The following is a 14,461-nucleotide window of genomic DNA, read 5'->3' as shown; positions in this document are numbered from 1 at the left end:
TCTAATCTATTCATGTGTTCTTACGAAATCAATGCAGCAGATTGGAAATGATTTAGAATTTCAAGGATACACTGATGTATCGGTTCATAAAAAAATAAAATATCTCGTTTTCGTTGGCGTCCGTGTGCACTACGACACGGAGCTATTCGATAGATTTTGCAAATTCCAAATTTTGGTGAACGCCACTTTCCGAGTGTGCACGATGACGACACCACTGGTGTAGTCCATTGTAAACCGACACCGCTTCCTGGTGCGGGATTTCCTCATAATAATAATGGACGTACAAAACGAAGAGTCTATCTAAGAAGTCGGTTCCGTCGGTCACACGGAAAAGTTAATCAGTCAATTTACAACACAATGTAAGTATTCCAGATGCGAAATTATTTGTTGTCCGTGTGTTGTCGGCGAGGCGGAGGAAAGATGCTGAATGACGTCGGTGGAGAAGGCTCCATGGAACTTTTCCCATTCGTTTTGAGATAAAAATTGGATTTATTATGAAAACAGTATTTAAATACCATTCGTTTGAGTTGATTATTAAATCACTCAAATGTTTTACGAGTATTTACAGCCTTTTGTTCACTGATTTCCTGAGATAATTGATCAAATGGATGCTTCACCACTTTTATTATTTCTTGTAGGAAGGGGAATTGAGAAAGTTTTTATCTTTTTTACACGAATGCCTCTGGAGTAACACACCACCCATTTTGTAAACGCACAATCTGAATCTAAATTAACCTGTTCTGTTAAACTTGCCAACAGTTTGTTCTTCAAGAACTTCTTGAGCTTTATGAGTGTTTCAGTCAAGGTACCACTATTTTAAATTATTTAAAAAAAAAATAAAGCTGTGTGGATTGAGAAGTAAGGTATAAAGTTTTACCAGTAGTTACATCAATCTCATAGAGCTTTCATTTTTCATGGCCTTTTTCTTTTTTTATTTGTCCTCCAGACGTTTTTTTTTAAATCTTAAATCAGCGTGAAGAATGTCCGACGCCAACAAAGCTTCCAAGGATGTGGCGTTGTCCTCGTCAAGGGTGATCTTTGTGGTCTTCGTCCTCTTGCTGCTGGACTTGCTCGGCTTCACCCTCATCCTACCTCTCCTGCCCTCCATCCTGGACCACTACGCGCACACTGGGGTGAGTGGGCCATCCTTTCTCGTACACGAGGAAACAAAAAGAAGACTCTTAAGTGTGCTTGAAAACAGTTGTCACAAATTTCTTGTCAATAAAGAGCGCTTTTGTGGCCCAATTCGTCTCACATTTCAGTCAATTGGTTTTCCTCGTTGTGTGTCCTCATGATGTTTTGTGCGACAGGATGGGGCCTATCAATCACTGCAGAGTGCTGTGGACATCTTCAGAGAGGCGCTTGGAATTCCTATGGAAAAGAAGTACAATAGTGTCCTGTTCGGAGGTATTCGAATAAATAACGTGATCAGGTACAGAATATTTGCTTCATTTCTTCGCTGTGCTTTTCAGGTCTGATCGGCTCACTTTTTTCCCTGCTGCAGTTCTTGTCATCTCCCATCACCGGAGCTCTGTCGGATCGTTACGGCAGGCGACCTTTACTCCTCCTTACGACGGTAAGCCCTTTGCTGCGTTTATTGGGTTAAGTGTTTAGTTTTTTCCAAACCAAGTTGGTCACTTAATTGTGAATGCAGATGGGGATCATGTCTGGCTACGTGGTGTGGGCTCTGTCCCGAAGCTTCGCCATGTTCCTTTTGTTCCGAGTGATCGCAGGAGTGTGTAAGGGCAACGTCAGCCTCTGCACCGCCATCGTGGCCGATTTAGCCGACCCCAAAGCTCGGAACCGCGGGATGGTACGTGCACGCACATATGCACACCTCAAGTGCATTTTATGCTAGGTCTTCCACATCTACCTTGTGTCCTTTGCTGTAGGCCATGATTGGCGTGGCTTTCTCGGTGGGCTTCACCGCGGGACCTCTGATGGGGGCGTACTTGGCCAAAACCTCGGGGCACGTCTTCTTCCAGACGCCGGCCTTGCTGGCGTTGGCATTCAGCGTCGCAGACCTGGTTTTCATTTGGTTCATGCTGCCTGAAACGCTTTCAGCGCATGCCAAGGTCAGTCGGGGAAATGCAACCATTCAGCCACCCACACTCGTTGGTTGGATTGACAAAAGTATTTGGACACTCTTCCCTGAAAAAAAATAATAGCCCATTATCGGAACCTGTTCTAGCTGAAAAGTTTGTGAAGCTATAATTAATCACCGTTGAATGAAAACTCTGTATGATATTGCAAACTCTATTGTTTTATGATTTTTTTTTTTTTTTACAATCTCATTCCAGGGTTCCCATTCTGGCTTTGGGGACTTTCGAGACCTGCTCAGCCCGGAGGCCTTGTTCAATTTCTCTGCTGTCACGAGAACCAAAGATCCACCTACAGAACAAAGTAAATACAGTACCATTGTATGGTCTAATGTTTTTACATGTACGTTAGTAAATTAAGAGGTAACAGATTATGGGAAATTGACTTTTTCATTTTTATATCAAGTTCAGTTGGGCAACTGTGGCATCCTTCATAACTGTCTCGGCAGGAATGCAGAGGCTGAAAGCGTTGGGTCGGGTTTATTTCTGCTACCTCTTCCTATTTTCCGGCCTGGAGTTCACGCTCAGTTTCCTCACGCACCAACGCTTCCACTTCACTAGGTCTGCACACCATTACGCAACCACTTGTGCAAGAAATGCACCTTCTTGTTTTTTAAACAGTTTTCTCGTTTTATACTTCAACAGCATGGAACAAGGAAAGATGTTCTTCTTCATCGGCATAATCATGGCATCCATCCAGGGCGGATACGCACGCAGAATTAAACCTGGACACCACGTCAGAGCTGTCCGCATGGTAGTAGGAGCTTTAGTCAGAACATCTGGAAAATACCTTCTATTCGGATACACATGTATCTGGCAAATGTTGATGCCGGGCCATTCTTTTCCCAACTCTTTGCTTTCCTGATTTGCAGTAGTGAGCACAATGTTTAGGTCGTGTCTCCACTTTTCAGGCCATCGCTGCACTCATCCCAGCGTTTATTCTCATTGGACTCTCGTGGAACGTCACGATGCTTTACGTGGGCTTGGCGCTCTATTCCTTTGGTGAGAATAATTCACAATTGTTGCCCCACTCTAGTACTTTTTGTAGTACATTATTAGATGCATTGCTCTTTTCATTGTAGCGGCAGCAGTGGTGGTCCCGTGCTTATCAACACTTGTCTCTGAACATGGTGAGTCTTTTTTTTTTTTTTAAGTTAGTATGAAGGTTAGAAAACTTTTGCAATAGTTTCAATATTTGATCCTTCCCCCAGGGACGGCCAGTCAGAAAGGCACAGTAATGGGCATCCTACGAAGTCTGGGTGCTCTGGCAAGAGCTCTGGGCCCAATTGTGTCATCATCTGGTAACTATAAGCTTCTGTCTGCCATATGTGTGTAACAAATTTGTTTTATAACCATTTTGTTTTTAGTTTACTGGCTGGCTGGGGCACAGATCTGTTTCCTCGTCACGTCAGCATCCTTTGTGATACCTCTGATTCTGCTAACCGGCGCCTGACGACGGCTCATCTCTGCTCATTGTGACACCGTGAATGTCTTCATGTTTACATCTGCTCATTTGTGAGGGAGCCTCACAAGAAGAGCAACAAGGCCAACGAGAGGAGAGGAAGAATGTGTGTTGAAATCTTTTATACTGTACTATTTTGTCACTTTAAAAAAGTCACACACGGTTTAGGTGCCTTAAAAGAAATCTATTTTCTTCTCATTAAAATTAGTAAAAACTTTTTTTTAAAAAAACACTTATATTTTGATTTTAAATATGTTATACTGTATAATCAAAGATTTCAAACAGTTAAAATTTTATCGATTTAAGATGATCATTAATGTAATAGAAAATGTATGACAAGTTTTTGGGACGTTTTTGTTTCATTTTACTTTAAAAAAATAATTATTTCAAAACAATTTTATATATATATATATATATATATATATATATATATATATATATATATATATATATATATATATATATATATAAAATCTAGGGGAAACTGAAAGGATATATTTTTTGTACTCCGAATTTGAAGTGTTTCGCATTAAACGTGGGTGCAGTACATGGCGCTGCCTCTGCGTGTCGCCATCCGCCGGCTCAACAGCATGTAAACACGCCGTGGGTCTCGTAACGCTCGTTGCTTAGAAGCTTTGCTTGGATGATACCCGAACTAACTTCCCAATTTCAATTACGTGGACAATGACAGCACCGCGACGGACTTTAAGAGATTCTACACTGACGTGACGACGTAAAAAGGGACAACTGGAAGATGGAGAAGGTAGATAAAGGAAAGGAAAATACGGCGGTTACGTTGAGCTAGCGTGCTGGCTCGTAGCTAGCTGTAGCGTTGCTAACTTTTAAGGGAGAAAAAGAGGAGCTAAGACTAGTGGCTGAAGTGCTTTCACGAAACACAGCAAAGTTTGCTCACTTTAAACGTCTGTTCGTTTGATTTGAGAGCAAATTAAAATATTCTTCACGTGGATGAGTTGACTTTCTGTTCGTTCACTAAAGTTTTGAATGAGCTTTGTGCTGATATAAAGCATTTAAAATGGCTGCCAGTATACAACAAATGTAGCATGTGAAGCATTTTCATTTATATTTGTTTATTTTAAATGATGCGTACGGTTTTATTTCCACTTATTCAGGAGGGCGAAGTGACACCTGCTGAGCCGACATGTCACTCGGGGAGGAGAACCGAGTCAGCTGGGCAGCAACGCAGCAGCTCGAACCGTCATGTGATCCTCTCAAACCCCCACCTTTTCCAACACGAGCCAAGAGGGTAGGCGCACCCATTAAATATGGCATTGAAAAGCGTTAGTCAAACGCATAGCAGTAAAAGAAGATAGTTTTTGTTATGTTGAGCTGAAAACTGCAAACAGCAGGGTCCCCAAAACTGAACCCTGTTGAACATTTTCCAACGCTGGGTCAGAGGAGAATGTCGAGTAATCAAGACGAACGCAAAACGTTCTATCATATAATTTAAATGCCTAAAAAAGGTAAATATGTATCATATAAATCAAATCATGTTCTCTGTCTCTTGTTTTTGGATTAAAGCAGCCAGCCATCGAACCGGAACCCTCCGTCAAACATTAATGGCGGCGACTTGTCCTGGAGAGCAAAGGTTAGTCGTCCATCCTTCAAGAGTGAAATTACACAACCAAGTAAATCTTTTTATGGTCCAAAATGTGTTTATTAAGTGAGCACTTTTGAATTTTGCTGGATTGTGATTTCACAATTTGGGTTTGATACTGCCCCACAAAATGAAATGGAACTGTTTTGAGGACAGCATGTCAGGAAAGCACGTTTTAAATTGGAGCAAAAACTTGTCCACAATGCTTTTATTGCATGTAATTGTATCTTTTAAATAAACTGTTGACTCAGAATCATGTGAACCTCCACAGGCAACAACAAACAGCAATGACCCCTTTGTTCAAAGCGGCATTGTGCGTAACAACTCAGGGAACACACAAAGAAGAGGTAATCCAGTAATTCTTATTTGTTACATCCTAATGTGTTGCTACCCAAATTGACCCGATTTAAACGTTTAAAACACTAGAAGAGGTATTTTTTCACAAATTGCAATTTTGATCAATTTTATTGTTTAACCATTTTTTGAAAATCAAAGCGTCAAATCGGGGTATGAGTAATTTATCAAATGGTTACCGAGACATGATTGGATGCCTGCCTTGTAAACAGGTTTTAGGGATTCCAGATCGCTGAGGATAGCAAAACCCGCTCAGGACGACTTGGCCCAATTTGAGGTGAAAATGTCAGACTTCCCGCAGTTGGATTCCAGACCCTCGCACGCTCTCAAAGACAGCCAGGGGCCAAAAGCGATGGCGGAGAGACGCCGGCCTTCCTCAAAGTCAACCCCTCCCTGGGCCGAAGTGCAACACCAGGTACTTTGGATTAAGGATAACATGTTTTTTTTCCTCAGCAACTTAGACCCTTTCTGTATTTTTTTATATTACACAGACAGCCATGAGAGGATCCCCGACTGTACCTGAGCTCAGACAACCCAACAGCCACATCCCCGCTAGCCCCACAAACCACCCCACAGTTACATCATGGGCTAATGTTGCTTCGCAGCCCCCCCCAAAAGCCTCTCAGAAGGAAAAGACTGTTGTGCTGGTAAACTTGCCATTTTCTAATGCCGCTTGCTGCTTCCAACGCGACACATAGTGTTGCCTTCACCTTTTGCAGACTGAGGAAACAGACAGACAGCAGCCAGGAGAGGGAACAGCGGCAGGGAGGAAAAAACGGAAGAAAAAGAAGAAGGGAAAAGAGGCAGATGCCGCCAACATGGAAGCTGAGGCAGAAGAGTCAACGGTCCAACAGGAGCCGCCAAAATTTGAGGTGAATCTTGCCTTTGACTTCGATACAGTTAAATGAATTTTGGTGGCTTTTGGCAATTTTAAAACACATCAAGTGGTTGTTAAAAGGTCTGTGATGGTTAATGTTAAATAATCACCTGAGGATGTGGATTGCTAATGGAAGATTGGCTCAATATTGTTCAGGATGAAGAGGAGTTTCCGGGTCTGGCTCCAGCTCAGATTTTGTCTCCTCGACCGGCAAGCAATAGAAACTCTGGAAAAGCCAATGCAGTGAGGGCCAACGCACGTGTGATCCATCTGACATTTCATACAATCTTGGCACGAACTAACTGAGAAAAAAAAATGTTTTTTTTAAACTAAGGAAAGTGAACAGGGTGAAATGGTCCCAAACTGGGGCAAGGATGCTACCAGAACGCCATCGACAGAGGCAGCAAAGAAAGGACAGGTGAGGATTTTCCTCTCACAAATATGAAAAAGGTATTTTTAACACATAAATAAAAAGATACATCATTTTAGCATACTTATTCACGTTGGGGAACAGTCAAGGTACCATTGGTAAAATAAAGTTGTTATATTTTTCATGAATTCCCAGAAAGCCGAGAAGACGTCCGGGAAGAAGAGCAAAGCTCCCGTGCAGTTGGACATCGGGAACATGCTGTCTGTCCTGGAAAACAAGCAGAAATCTCAGCAAGTCAAGCACAACGTCATTTCAGGTGAAATTCGTGCTCCAGGTGCAAGCCATTTGGAACATTGCAACCAGCAGTGCATTTCAATCTCGCCCTCTAGTGGTCGGAGGACTTCCTGTCATCCACAAGCAAACGGCGGTCCAGAAAAAGACACCCAGGCAGCAGGAAAAAATTGCGCACAACCCGCTGGACTCCACAAGCCCCCTGGTGAAGAAAGGCAAGCAGAGAGAGGTGCCCAAAGCCAAGAAACCCACTGCTCTTAAAAAGGTTCTTTCAACAAAATATGCTCTTAAGTTTTTCTACATGCGCATTTGCAGCAAACATTTGTGTTTGTTATAACGCACTTTGTGAACACATTCTAAATGTATTTGGGCATAATTTTTGTCATCCTTAGGTCATCCTCAAAGAAAGAGAGGAGAGAAAGCAGCGACGTTTACTGGAGGAAAGAGGGGTGCTACCTGAAAACGATTCAACGGTCACCACTGATCCGGCACAAGACGAGGAACAGTGTGACGCTAATCTGACAGGTTGGTCCTCATCTCTGTTCACAATAAACATGAAATCAAAACAAACATTAACCCAGGTTTGTTTTTTGTTTGTTTTTTTTAAATCCACTTTCCCAAGTCACTTTTCTGCATGTCTTTTCTTTTCACATAAAGCTCCTTTTTGTCACTTTGGGTCATAAACCATCTTTTTGGTGAAACCCACCCATGTTCCTCAATTTCTTGTCAGACGAGGACGCCGGTGCTGTTTCGGGAAGTGACGAGCAGCCAGCAAACGAAACGTCAAGGGAGGGTGACGGACAATCCGATCGAGTGCAAGCTGACGAGCAGCAGATTATACAGCTCGACTTGTCCGTCACTGTGCCAGATCGACCCAAAATTCACAGCAGGAAGTTCAGAGAGTGAGGAGAAATGGAGCTTCTCTTCTTCTTTGCTTGTTTGTGACACATTGCGTGATGTTTTGTGGCATTCAGATACTGCAGCCAGATGCTCAGCAAAGAGGTGGACCAGTGCGTGACGTCTCTGCTGAAGGAGCTGATCCGCTTCCAGGACCGCCTCTACCATAAGGACCCCATGAAGGCTCGCATGAAGCGCCGAGTCGTTATGGGCCTGCGGGAGGTCCTCAAGCACCTCAAACTCCACAAGGTCAAGTGCGTCATCATCTCGCCCAACTGCGAGCGCGTCCAGGCCAAAGGTACAACTGTGTGTCCCTTCCTCAAGCTTTTTGCTTTGCATTGACACCTGAAGTTCTAGGAACATTTCGTTCTTGCTACTTTGTGGACCTAGTAAGCGCCATTCAGGTCTGCTCAGACCTTTGTATGCGTAAAGTCTACCAGAACTAAAAGTTGCTTGTTCTGAGGTAAAGTTGGAAGAAAATCTGAGATTTTGTTCTTTATTATGCCCCTCTATCTGATGATATCAGTGGTCCGTTCACGTTTTCAGGGGGCCTGGACGAGGCACTCCACAAAATCATCGACACGTGCCGCGAACAGGAGGTGCCGTTCGTCTTCGCCCTCTCTCGCAGGGCGCTGGGGCGCTGCGTCAACAAGGTGGTGCCCGTCAGCCTGGTGGGCATCTTCAACTATGATGGCGCACAGGTCAGTGAACTCATCGTAGGAGCTACGTTCCAGATCCACCTGTCTTACCTGAAATGTGGTACTATTCAAATATAGATCAATGTTTGACCCCTCCCACATCCTTTAAGCATCTTTTATGTTTTACTGCAAAACCCATAAAAAATATATATTGCTATAAATAGAATTTCAAGCGAGCATGGATGTGACAGTCTATTTTAATTCCTATGTTATGGATATTCAGTAAGTAGCGCTTCTGACCCCACAGGACTACTACCACCAGATGATCGAGTTGTCTTCGGAGGCCAGGCGAGCGTACGAGGAGATGCTAGTGAGCGTGGAGCAGTCCGTCCAGGCGGAGTGCGGCGACGGAAACTTCTCTGAAGAGCACAGTGCCGCCAAGCTGATTCAGCCCGAGGAGTCAGAGCCAGAGTCTCAGGAGCCGGAATACAGTACGTAACGTAAAGGCATCTATGTATAAAACTAAAAATATATACTGAACATTTTCCAAAAAAGATAAAAACTAGCAAATCTTCTCGAAAAACGAATTAAAACTAAGTAACTATTAAGTACTTTTTTGAACAACTTGCTGTTCTCTGACAAGGAGCCGAATGGCAGAATTCATGATGAATGTTCTCCTCCCAGGGCAGCTGTGGAGGAAGCTGCTCGAGAAGGAGTCCAGCTACAAGTCATTGAACTTTGACACGTGGCCCAGTGAATGTAACGAAGAAAATGAAGACGAGACCAGTTGACAGTGGCGACTGCGGTGAGCTTCTCACGACAATAGGACAGGATTTAATTTACCAGGTTCGATGTTCTTGCTCAGAGTGGGGGGGTGGGGTGGGGGTGCGTGGGGTGACTACATCATGGGATTGGTTGACTGCTGTAATTCTTATTTCCACTTGGATGAAATCATGTCGTAGTGTCAAAAAAAAGATGATTTGCTGTTGACACCTGCAAAACGTTTTAAAATGTTGGGCGAAAAATGCACAGTTTGTTTCCTTTAAAGTTAAATTGGTAGACGGTCCAGAAGTCGAACAATATTTATAAGCAAGACTAAGTTTTAAGAACAGCTAAAGTTCCTGAGTTAGTTCCTGAGAGATGCCAGACGCGGCAACGTTTTTTTGAAACCTTTCTACCACTTGCACTTACTTATCTGCCCATCTCCAAACTAGCGTCAAATGCCAACCATTTAGTTTTTACCTAGTAGCTCATGCCCCCAAAACCAGCTAATTTTCTTTTACTTTTTCACGTCTTGATAATGACACTACTGACTTTCAATCGTGATTTTGAGTTTGTTTTATGTTAACTTTTCTTTTCACTTCTTAGGACCAAACAAGTGGCATAACGTACAAATAATCCCGCAATATGAAGTGAATGACAAAATATTTTGCCTTTATTTGACTGCAAAAAGAGACACGTACCTTGTGATTTTTATTTATTAGTTGTTCAAAAAAAGAAACTAATATGTATACGAGTGTATGTAACGACAGGCCATATGTGATGAAAGATTGAGAAGATTGACTACCTATTTTCAATGATTCCAATTAATAAATTACATTTTGGCATGAGGTGACGTACCCCCCCTACCCACTCCTCTGTTACTTATTATTCTTTCCACAAATGAATTACCAAATTTCCAACCAAAAGACACAGATCAACACGATGTTGAGTTGGGGCACCAAAAGTCTTGATACTAAAAACAAATCCATCCTGTATCAAACTTCAATAGGTTGAAGACGTTTTCCCGAAAGGTGGGGTCAGGATGGCGTCTACGTATCCGTTGTCGCAATCCATACGAGAGTGTGTGGGCGGCAGCTTCTTGTGACGTTCCAACTGGAAGTTCTTTTTCTGAAGCAACAGCATTTTACTGTCCACCATCTTGCTATATTCCTCAGGGACTTTCTCCGGTCTGAGAACCTCCATGTTCTCGAGGAGGACGACGTTGTCGGATGTCACGTCTTTGACTCTGGTGTAGTCCAACTCCACCCCGGCATGTGTCTCAATGTGCACATAGCTGCTGTGGTTTGAAAAATCACCGCAGCCATCTTCCCGGTTGACAGCAGGCGGCATCTTCAAATTCTGCTCTGCTCGGTTGTCCTTAAGTTGGTAGTCGGAACTGAAGCAGGCCGAACTCACCGAGCACCTCTGCTGAGCCGTATGATCCGACACAATTAAGTAGTCGACCATGTAGTCCTTCCAGGCCACCGCAGGAAGGAAGTCCTGGTGGATGATCAACGCGCTGGCGAGGTCTTCGGGTTGCCCACTCTGGATGGAAAATTTGGTGTTAATTCATTTACGCTATGACTTTAATTTGGAGAGGAGCGCAGGATTATTTTGAAACAAGAACCTTGACCAACTGGAAGTCAACCCCTCGTATCTTTGGAGCAGGAACAGGCGGAAGCAGACGCCGTATCACGCTGAAGAAAACAGGTACAAATGTGGGGTCAAGAGGCTTAAGACTGAGAACTGGCAAAGGGGTAGCGATATTAAGAAGAGACGTACCTTTTCCTCTTCAAGACCATGAGCCAAAGTGCTGCGAGAAACAAAAAGCAAGAGAGAGCCAAAACTAACACCCAAAAGGGTTTCTCCTTCCGAATACCTACAGGAAAATAAAAAACACTTCAACTGATCGATCAATTAGTGTTTGTCTTGAGTCAAAGCAAAGACAGATTCACGCACTGTTAGGGATCTTCATGTAGGAGGCTTCGCTCCACGAACTCCAGGAGCCGTGATCCAGTCGGCACCGCACCTGGACCACAAACACCGACCCTGGATGAACGCCGTAGAGTGTGAATTGGGTTTGTGTCCCGGCCTTATACTCCTAGAAAATGACACCACCACACACAACAGTCACAAAATGGTGGTGGAGATAAGCAAAGAACAGTAGGAAGACCAACAAAACATTTTTATCACGTCAGGGTTTAATTTAGTCTCCAAAATATATTGTGTCTGTGGATTCTAGATTTTTCCAATTTAAAAATTGGCTCAATAAGCTTGGGGAACACTGACCTAATTATTGCCTACCTTCCAGTTGTTGTTGTCTCCTACTCGTTGTTCTCTGGCTCTTATCTGATATTCCAGCGTGGCCCAGCCGGACTTGATGTCCACGTTCCCGGGATGCTCCCAGCTCACGTGCAGACTCTGACTTTCAACTCGGTCCTCCGTCGAGAGCGTGACGTGTTCAGGTGTGTCAGGCTTCACTGAAATGTTGCAACCATGCGCGGCAAAACTTTAACCAGTTGTTTCGTCTGGCCAAAGCTCGTTTATTTTGATTTTACCAAGTGGTTTGAGTTTAAAGAAAGCATCCCTCGGGGGGCCGGGACACAAATGCCCCGTTAACGCGTGCACTTGACGTTATCACAAAACCAAAACAAAGGGATTTTTGTCATCAGATGTTCAACATGTTTAACACCCTTTACAGACCAGTTCTGCTTCATTCTGCTTGATTTCTCTTCCTTGTCACGCTGTAATTTTCCACTGTTCTTGGCAAGCTGCATGGGCTAATAAAACCACAGCAACCATTAGAGTCGACGTACACCACGATTAAGCAATCGTCAATAGAAAGTGAATGGCTGTTTGTCAAAATACTCTTCCATGATTACTTTCAGATACACCTGACATGGAACGTTGCCGATTTTGTTGAGGTGAGAAGTCAGTACTACAAGAAATGAATATTTTTAGCAACTTTGAGATAATACAACCAGCTTGGGATGGGAATCAGAAATGTTTGGTAAAAGTTTCAAAAAGAAATCGGATTCATAAGCAATATTAAAATTTTTGGAATAGGAATCGCTAAATTCCATCGTGGAACATTTTGGGTTTCTCTAAACAAGATTGTCACGTTGATTAATACTTAAGGATCAAATTAAGTGGATTCAAGACTCGCCTAATTCATCCAACTGTTGTTTTTTTGTTTTGTTTTTTCCCCAAGGCTCACCAATTTCCATGACGTCGATCTTTAAGACGTCTGAAGTGGCGTTCCCCAGGGCGTTGGAGGCCACCACTGTCAAGAAGTAGTCAACCCAAATGGACGTGTGGATTCTGTCAAAGAAGCAGGTGTTGTTTCCAGCCGAGCTATAGTCTGGACACTCGTGTGTCCCCTCCAATCTGGACAAACAATGTTGGCCATTAAAAGCAAAATTGCAGTCATCAATGTCAATATCAGTTGACATTTGTAATGTATTTTACAAATGTATGTATTATAGTTTTTTTGGTTTTTTTTAAATTAAATAACAAAACAGTAGTCATTTATTTAATTTCGCACACTTGAATATGATGCTACAACACACGCAGACTGAAAGGGAAACCTTCTGACCGTTCTCTCTGGTAGTACAGGCGATGTGTGGTGGGAAGTCCTCCGTCGACACCTGGCTCCCACCAGCAGGTGAACGTCTCCTTCTCGGGGGACCGGCAACCAAGCAGTACCGGTTTACCCGGTGGAGACCTGTCTGGAAACCAGTGCACGACAAACACAATGGTTAAGGTGTTTTCCAATCCAACTTTTTCCATGTGATCTTTAAACAATTAATTAGGGGTGGATATTTTTAAGAGAAGTAAAAATCATCTGAGGAAATGTGGTTGCATAAGTGCGCACACCCTCTTACAACTGGCTGTGTTTAGAATTAACCAATTTAAACTTATAAAAGGGTGTGAACACACCACTGCAATTAAAGTGGCTCTGATGGATGTCATATCAAGTTCAGATGTTCTAGTAGGCTTTTTTGGTCATGTTTTTCTTTGCAGAACAATCCTGAAGATTAATGCTAACGCTGACTGCTATTTGGGAATGTTCATAATTGCCTCTACCTTGATTAAAGCCCCAGTTAAGGCTGAAGGAAGAAAAGAAAAAAAGGTGCTGGCACCATTGTGCTTCATTGGGAGGTATGGTCTTTTTTTGGTAAGACTATGCATGTTTTTACTTCCTCCGACTTCGAACTTTGTTGGCCTGATCACATATTTGCCCAAATCATATTCAAATGTTTTTGCAAAGCATGAATAAGAGAAAAAGGTCTCTTCTGTCAAAAGAAGCCTCGCTTTAGAACCGCTGTTACCAAAATAAACCAACTGACTGTTGCAATGGACAACCGAAAGCAGCAACATTATGATTGTGGCCACGCACGTGTCCCGCTTCATCCTGTCACCTGTTGGGAAAAAAAAACATTAGCACACACCTTTGTGGTTAACATAATGTGACTTGGCTTGTTGCAGTGTTTGGAGTACAAATAAGTAAAAGGCATGTGAAGGGCAAACAGGTGGCATTGTTTTGTACAATACTGCAGAGGTGACAAAAATGCACATGCTGTAAAGAATTACAGATAACTGATTTTTTTTTTAAAAAGGGCTGGTAGAAGTAGAAATTCAATTTCTATTCAGCTACTTAAGTGATCTTAAAGCAGCCAAGCTGTTATTTTGTATTTTATTCATATTTTCATTATTTTATGTGAAACATTGCATTTTTGAGAGAGAAAAAATTCTCCCAATTAAATATTTTGTGTTTAATTTCTCATTAAAACATTCACACTACTTCTCTGAGCAAAAAAAATAATAATTTTACTTTGCTTTCAGGGAGAATTTACTTTGCTGTTGTATTCTTGCCCCTTGCAAAACATTCTGAATTGAATAGCAAAAGTTAATATCTCGCTTTAACTCACCTCCAAGCCCGTCATGGAAAATCCAGCGCTTATGGAAAAGACAGCGCGTCGGGCACAACAATCATGCCGACGTTGAGCTGCATAGAGGCGGACCGGAACGCGGCTGGGTGAGTGGGTGGATGGGGAGGACAAGCCTTTTCTCGCCCGGCAACGCGTGGAGCGTAC

The 14,461-nt window shown here is 42.9% G+C and overlaps 3 protein-coding genes across 4 annotated transcripts; 2 read left to right on the top strand and 1 right to left on the bottom strand.

Moving 5' to 3' along the window:
* The first annotated feature begins 200 nt into the window (after positions 1-200).
* mfsd10 (major facilitator superfamily domain containing 10) lies at positions 201-3,775 on the top strand. Its single transcript, XM_049763293.2, has 13 exons — positions 201-359; positions 947-1,133; positions 1,311-1,407; positions 1,473-1,576; positions 1,655-1,813; positions 1,893-2,075; positions 2,301-2,403; positions 2,549-2,660; positions 2,745-2,853; positions 3,011-3,101; positions 3,182-3,229; positions 3,311-3,400; positions 3,467-3,775. The coding sequence occupies exons 2-13, from the start codon at positions 981-983 to the stop codon at positions 3,550-3,552; spliced, it is 1,335 nt and encodes a 444-aa protein (XP_049619250.1). The 5' UTR covers positions 201-359; positions 947-980; the 3' UTR covers positions 3,553-3,775.
* A 324-nt stretch (positions 3,776-4,099) lies between these two features.
* On the top strand, positions 4,100-10,213 carry secisbp2 (SECIS binding protein 2). Of its 2 annotated transcripts, none has more exons than XM_049763146.2 (17): positions 4,100-4,324; positions 4,692-4,825; positions 5,104-5,167; positions 5,448-5,523; positions 5,743-5,945; positions 6,022-6,177; positions 6,250-6,402; positions 6,564-6,650; positions 6,742-6,825; positions 6,973-7,093; positions 7,167-7,333; positions 7,461-7,593; positions 7,799-7,970; positions 8,043-8,263; positions 8,512-8,666; positions 8,911-9,094; positions 9,288-10,213. In XM_049763146.2, exons 1-17 carry the CDS (start codon positions 4,316-4,318, stop codon positions 9,392-9,394), a joined length of 2,226 nt encoding a protein of 741 aa, XP_049619103.1. In that variant the 5' UTR covers positions 4,100-4,315; the 3' UTR covers positions 9,395-10,213. The 2 variants fall into 2 exon arrangements, with proteins under 2 accessions (XP_049619103.1, XP_049619101.1); XM_049763144.2 differs by having other exon boundaries at positions 4,101-4,324; positions 5,101-5,167.
* Positions 10,064-14,437, bottom strand: prlrb (prolactin receptor b). The gene is made up of 9 exons (XM_049763272.2): positions 14,297-14,437; positions 13,715-13,786; positions 12,961-13,093; positions 12,583-12,752; positions 11,670-11,845; positions 11,325-11,466; positions 11,148-11,244; positions 10,993-11,062; positions 10,064-10,910 (listed from the first exon to the last, which is right to left on the bottom strand). The coding sequence occupies exons 2-9, from the start codon at positions 13,776-13,778 to the stop codon at positions 10,368-10,370; spliced, it is 1,395 nt and encodes a 464-aa protein (XP_049619229.1). The 5' UTR covers positions 13,779-13,786; positions 14,297-14,437; the 3' UTR covers positions 10,064-10,367.
* Positions 14,438-14,461: the final 24 nt, after the last annotated feature.

This window comes from Syngnathus scovelli, chromosome 3 (genome assembly GCF_024217435.2).
Source record: "Syngnathus scovelli strain Florida chromosome 3, RoL_Ssco_1.2, whole genome shotgun sequence".
NCBI lineage: Eukaryota > Metazoa > Chordata > Actinopteri > Syngnathiformes > Syngnathidae > Syngnathus > Syngnathus scovelli.
The sequence above is the reverse complement of the archived record's forward strand: the minus strand, read 5'-3'. Positions and strand labels throughout refer to the sequence as shown.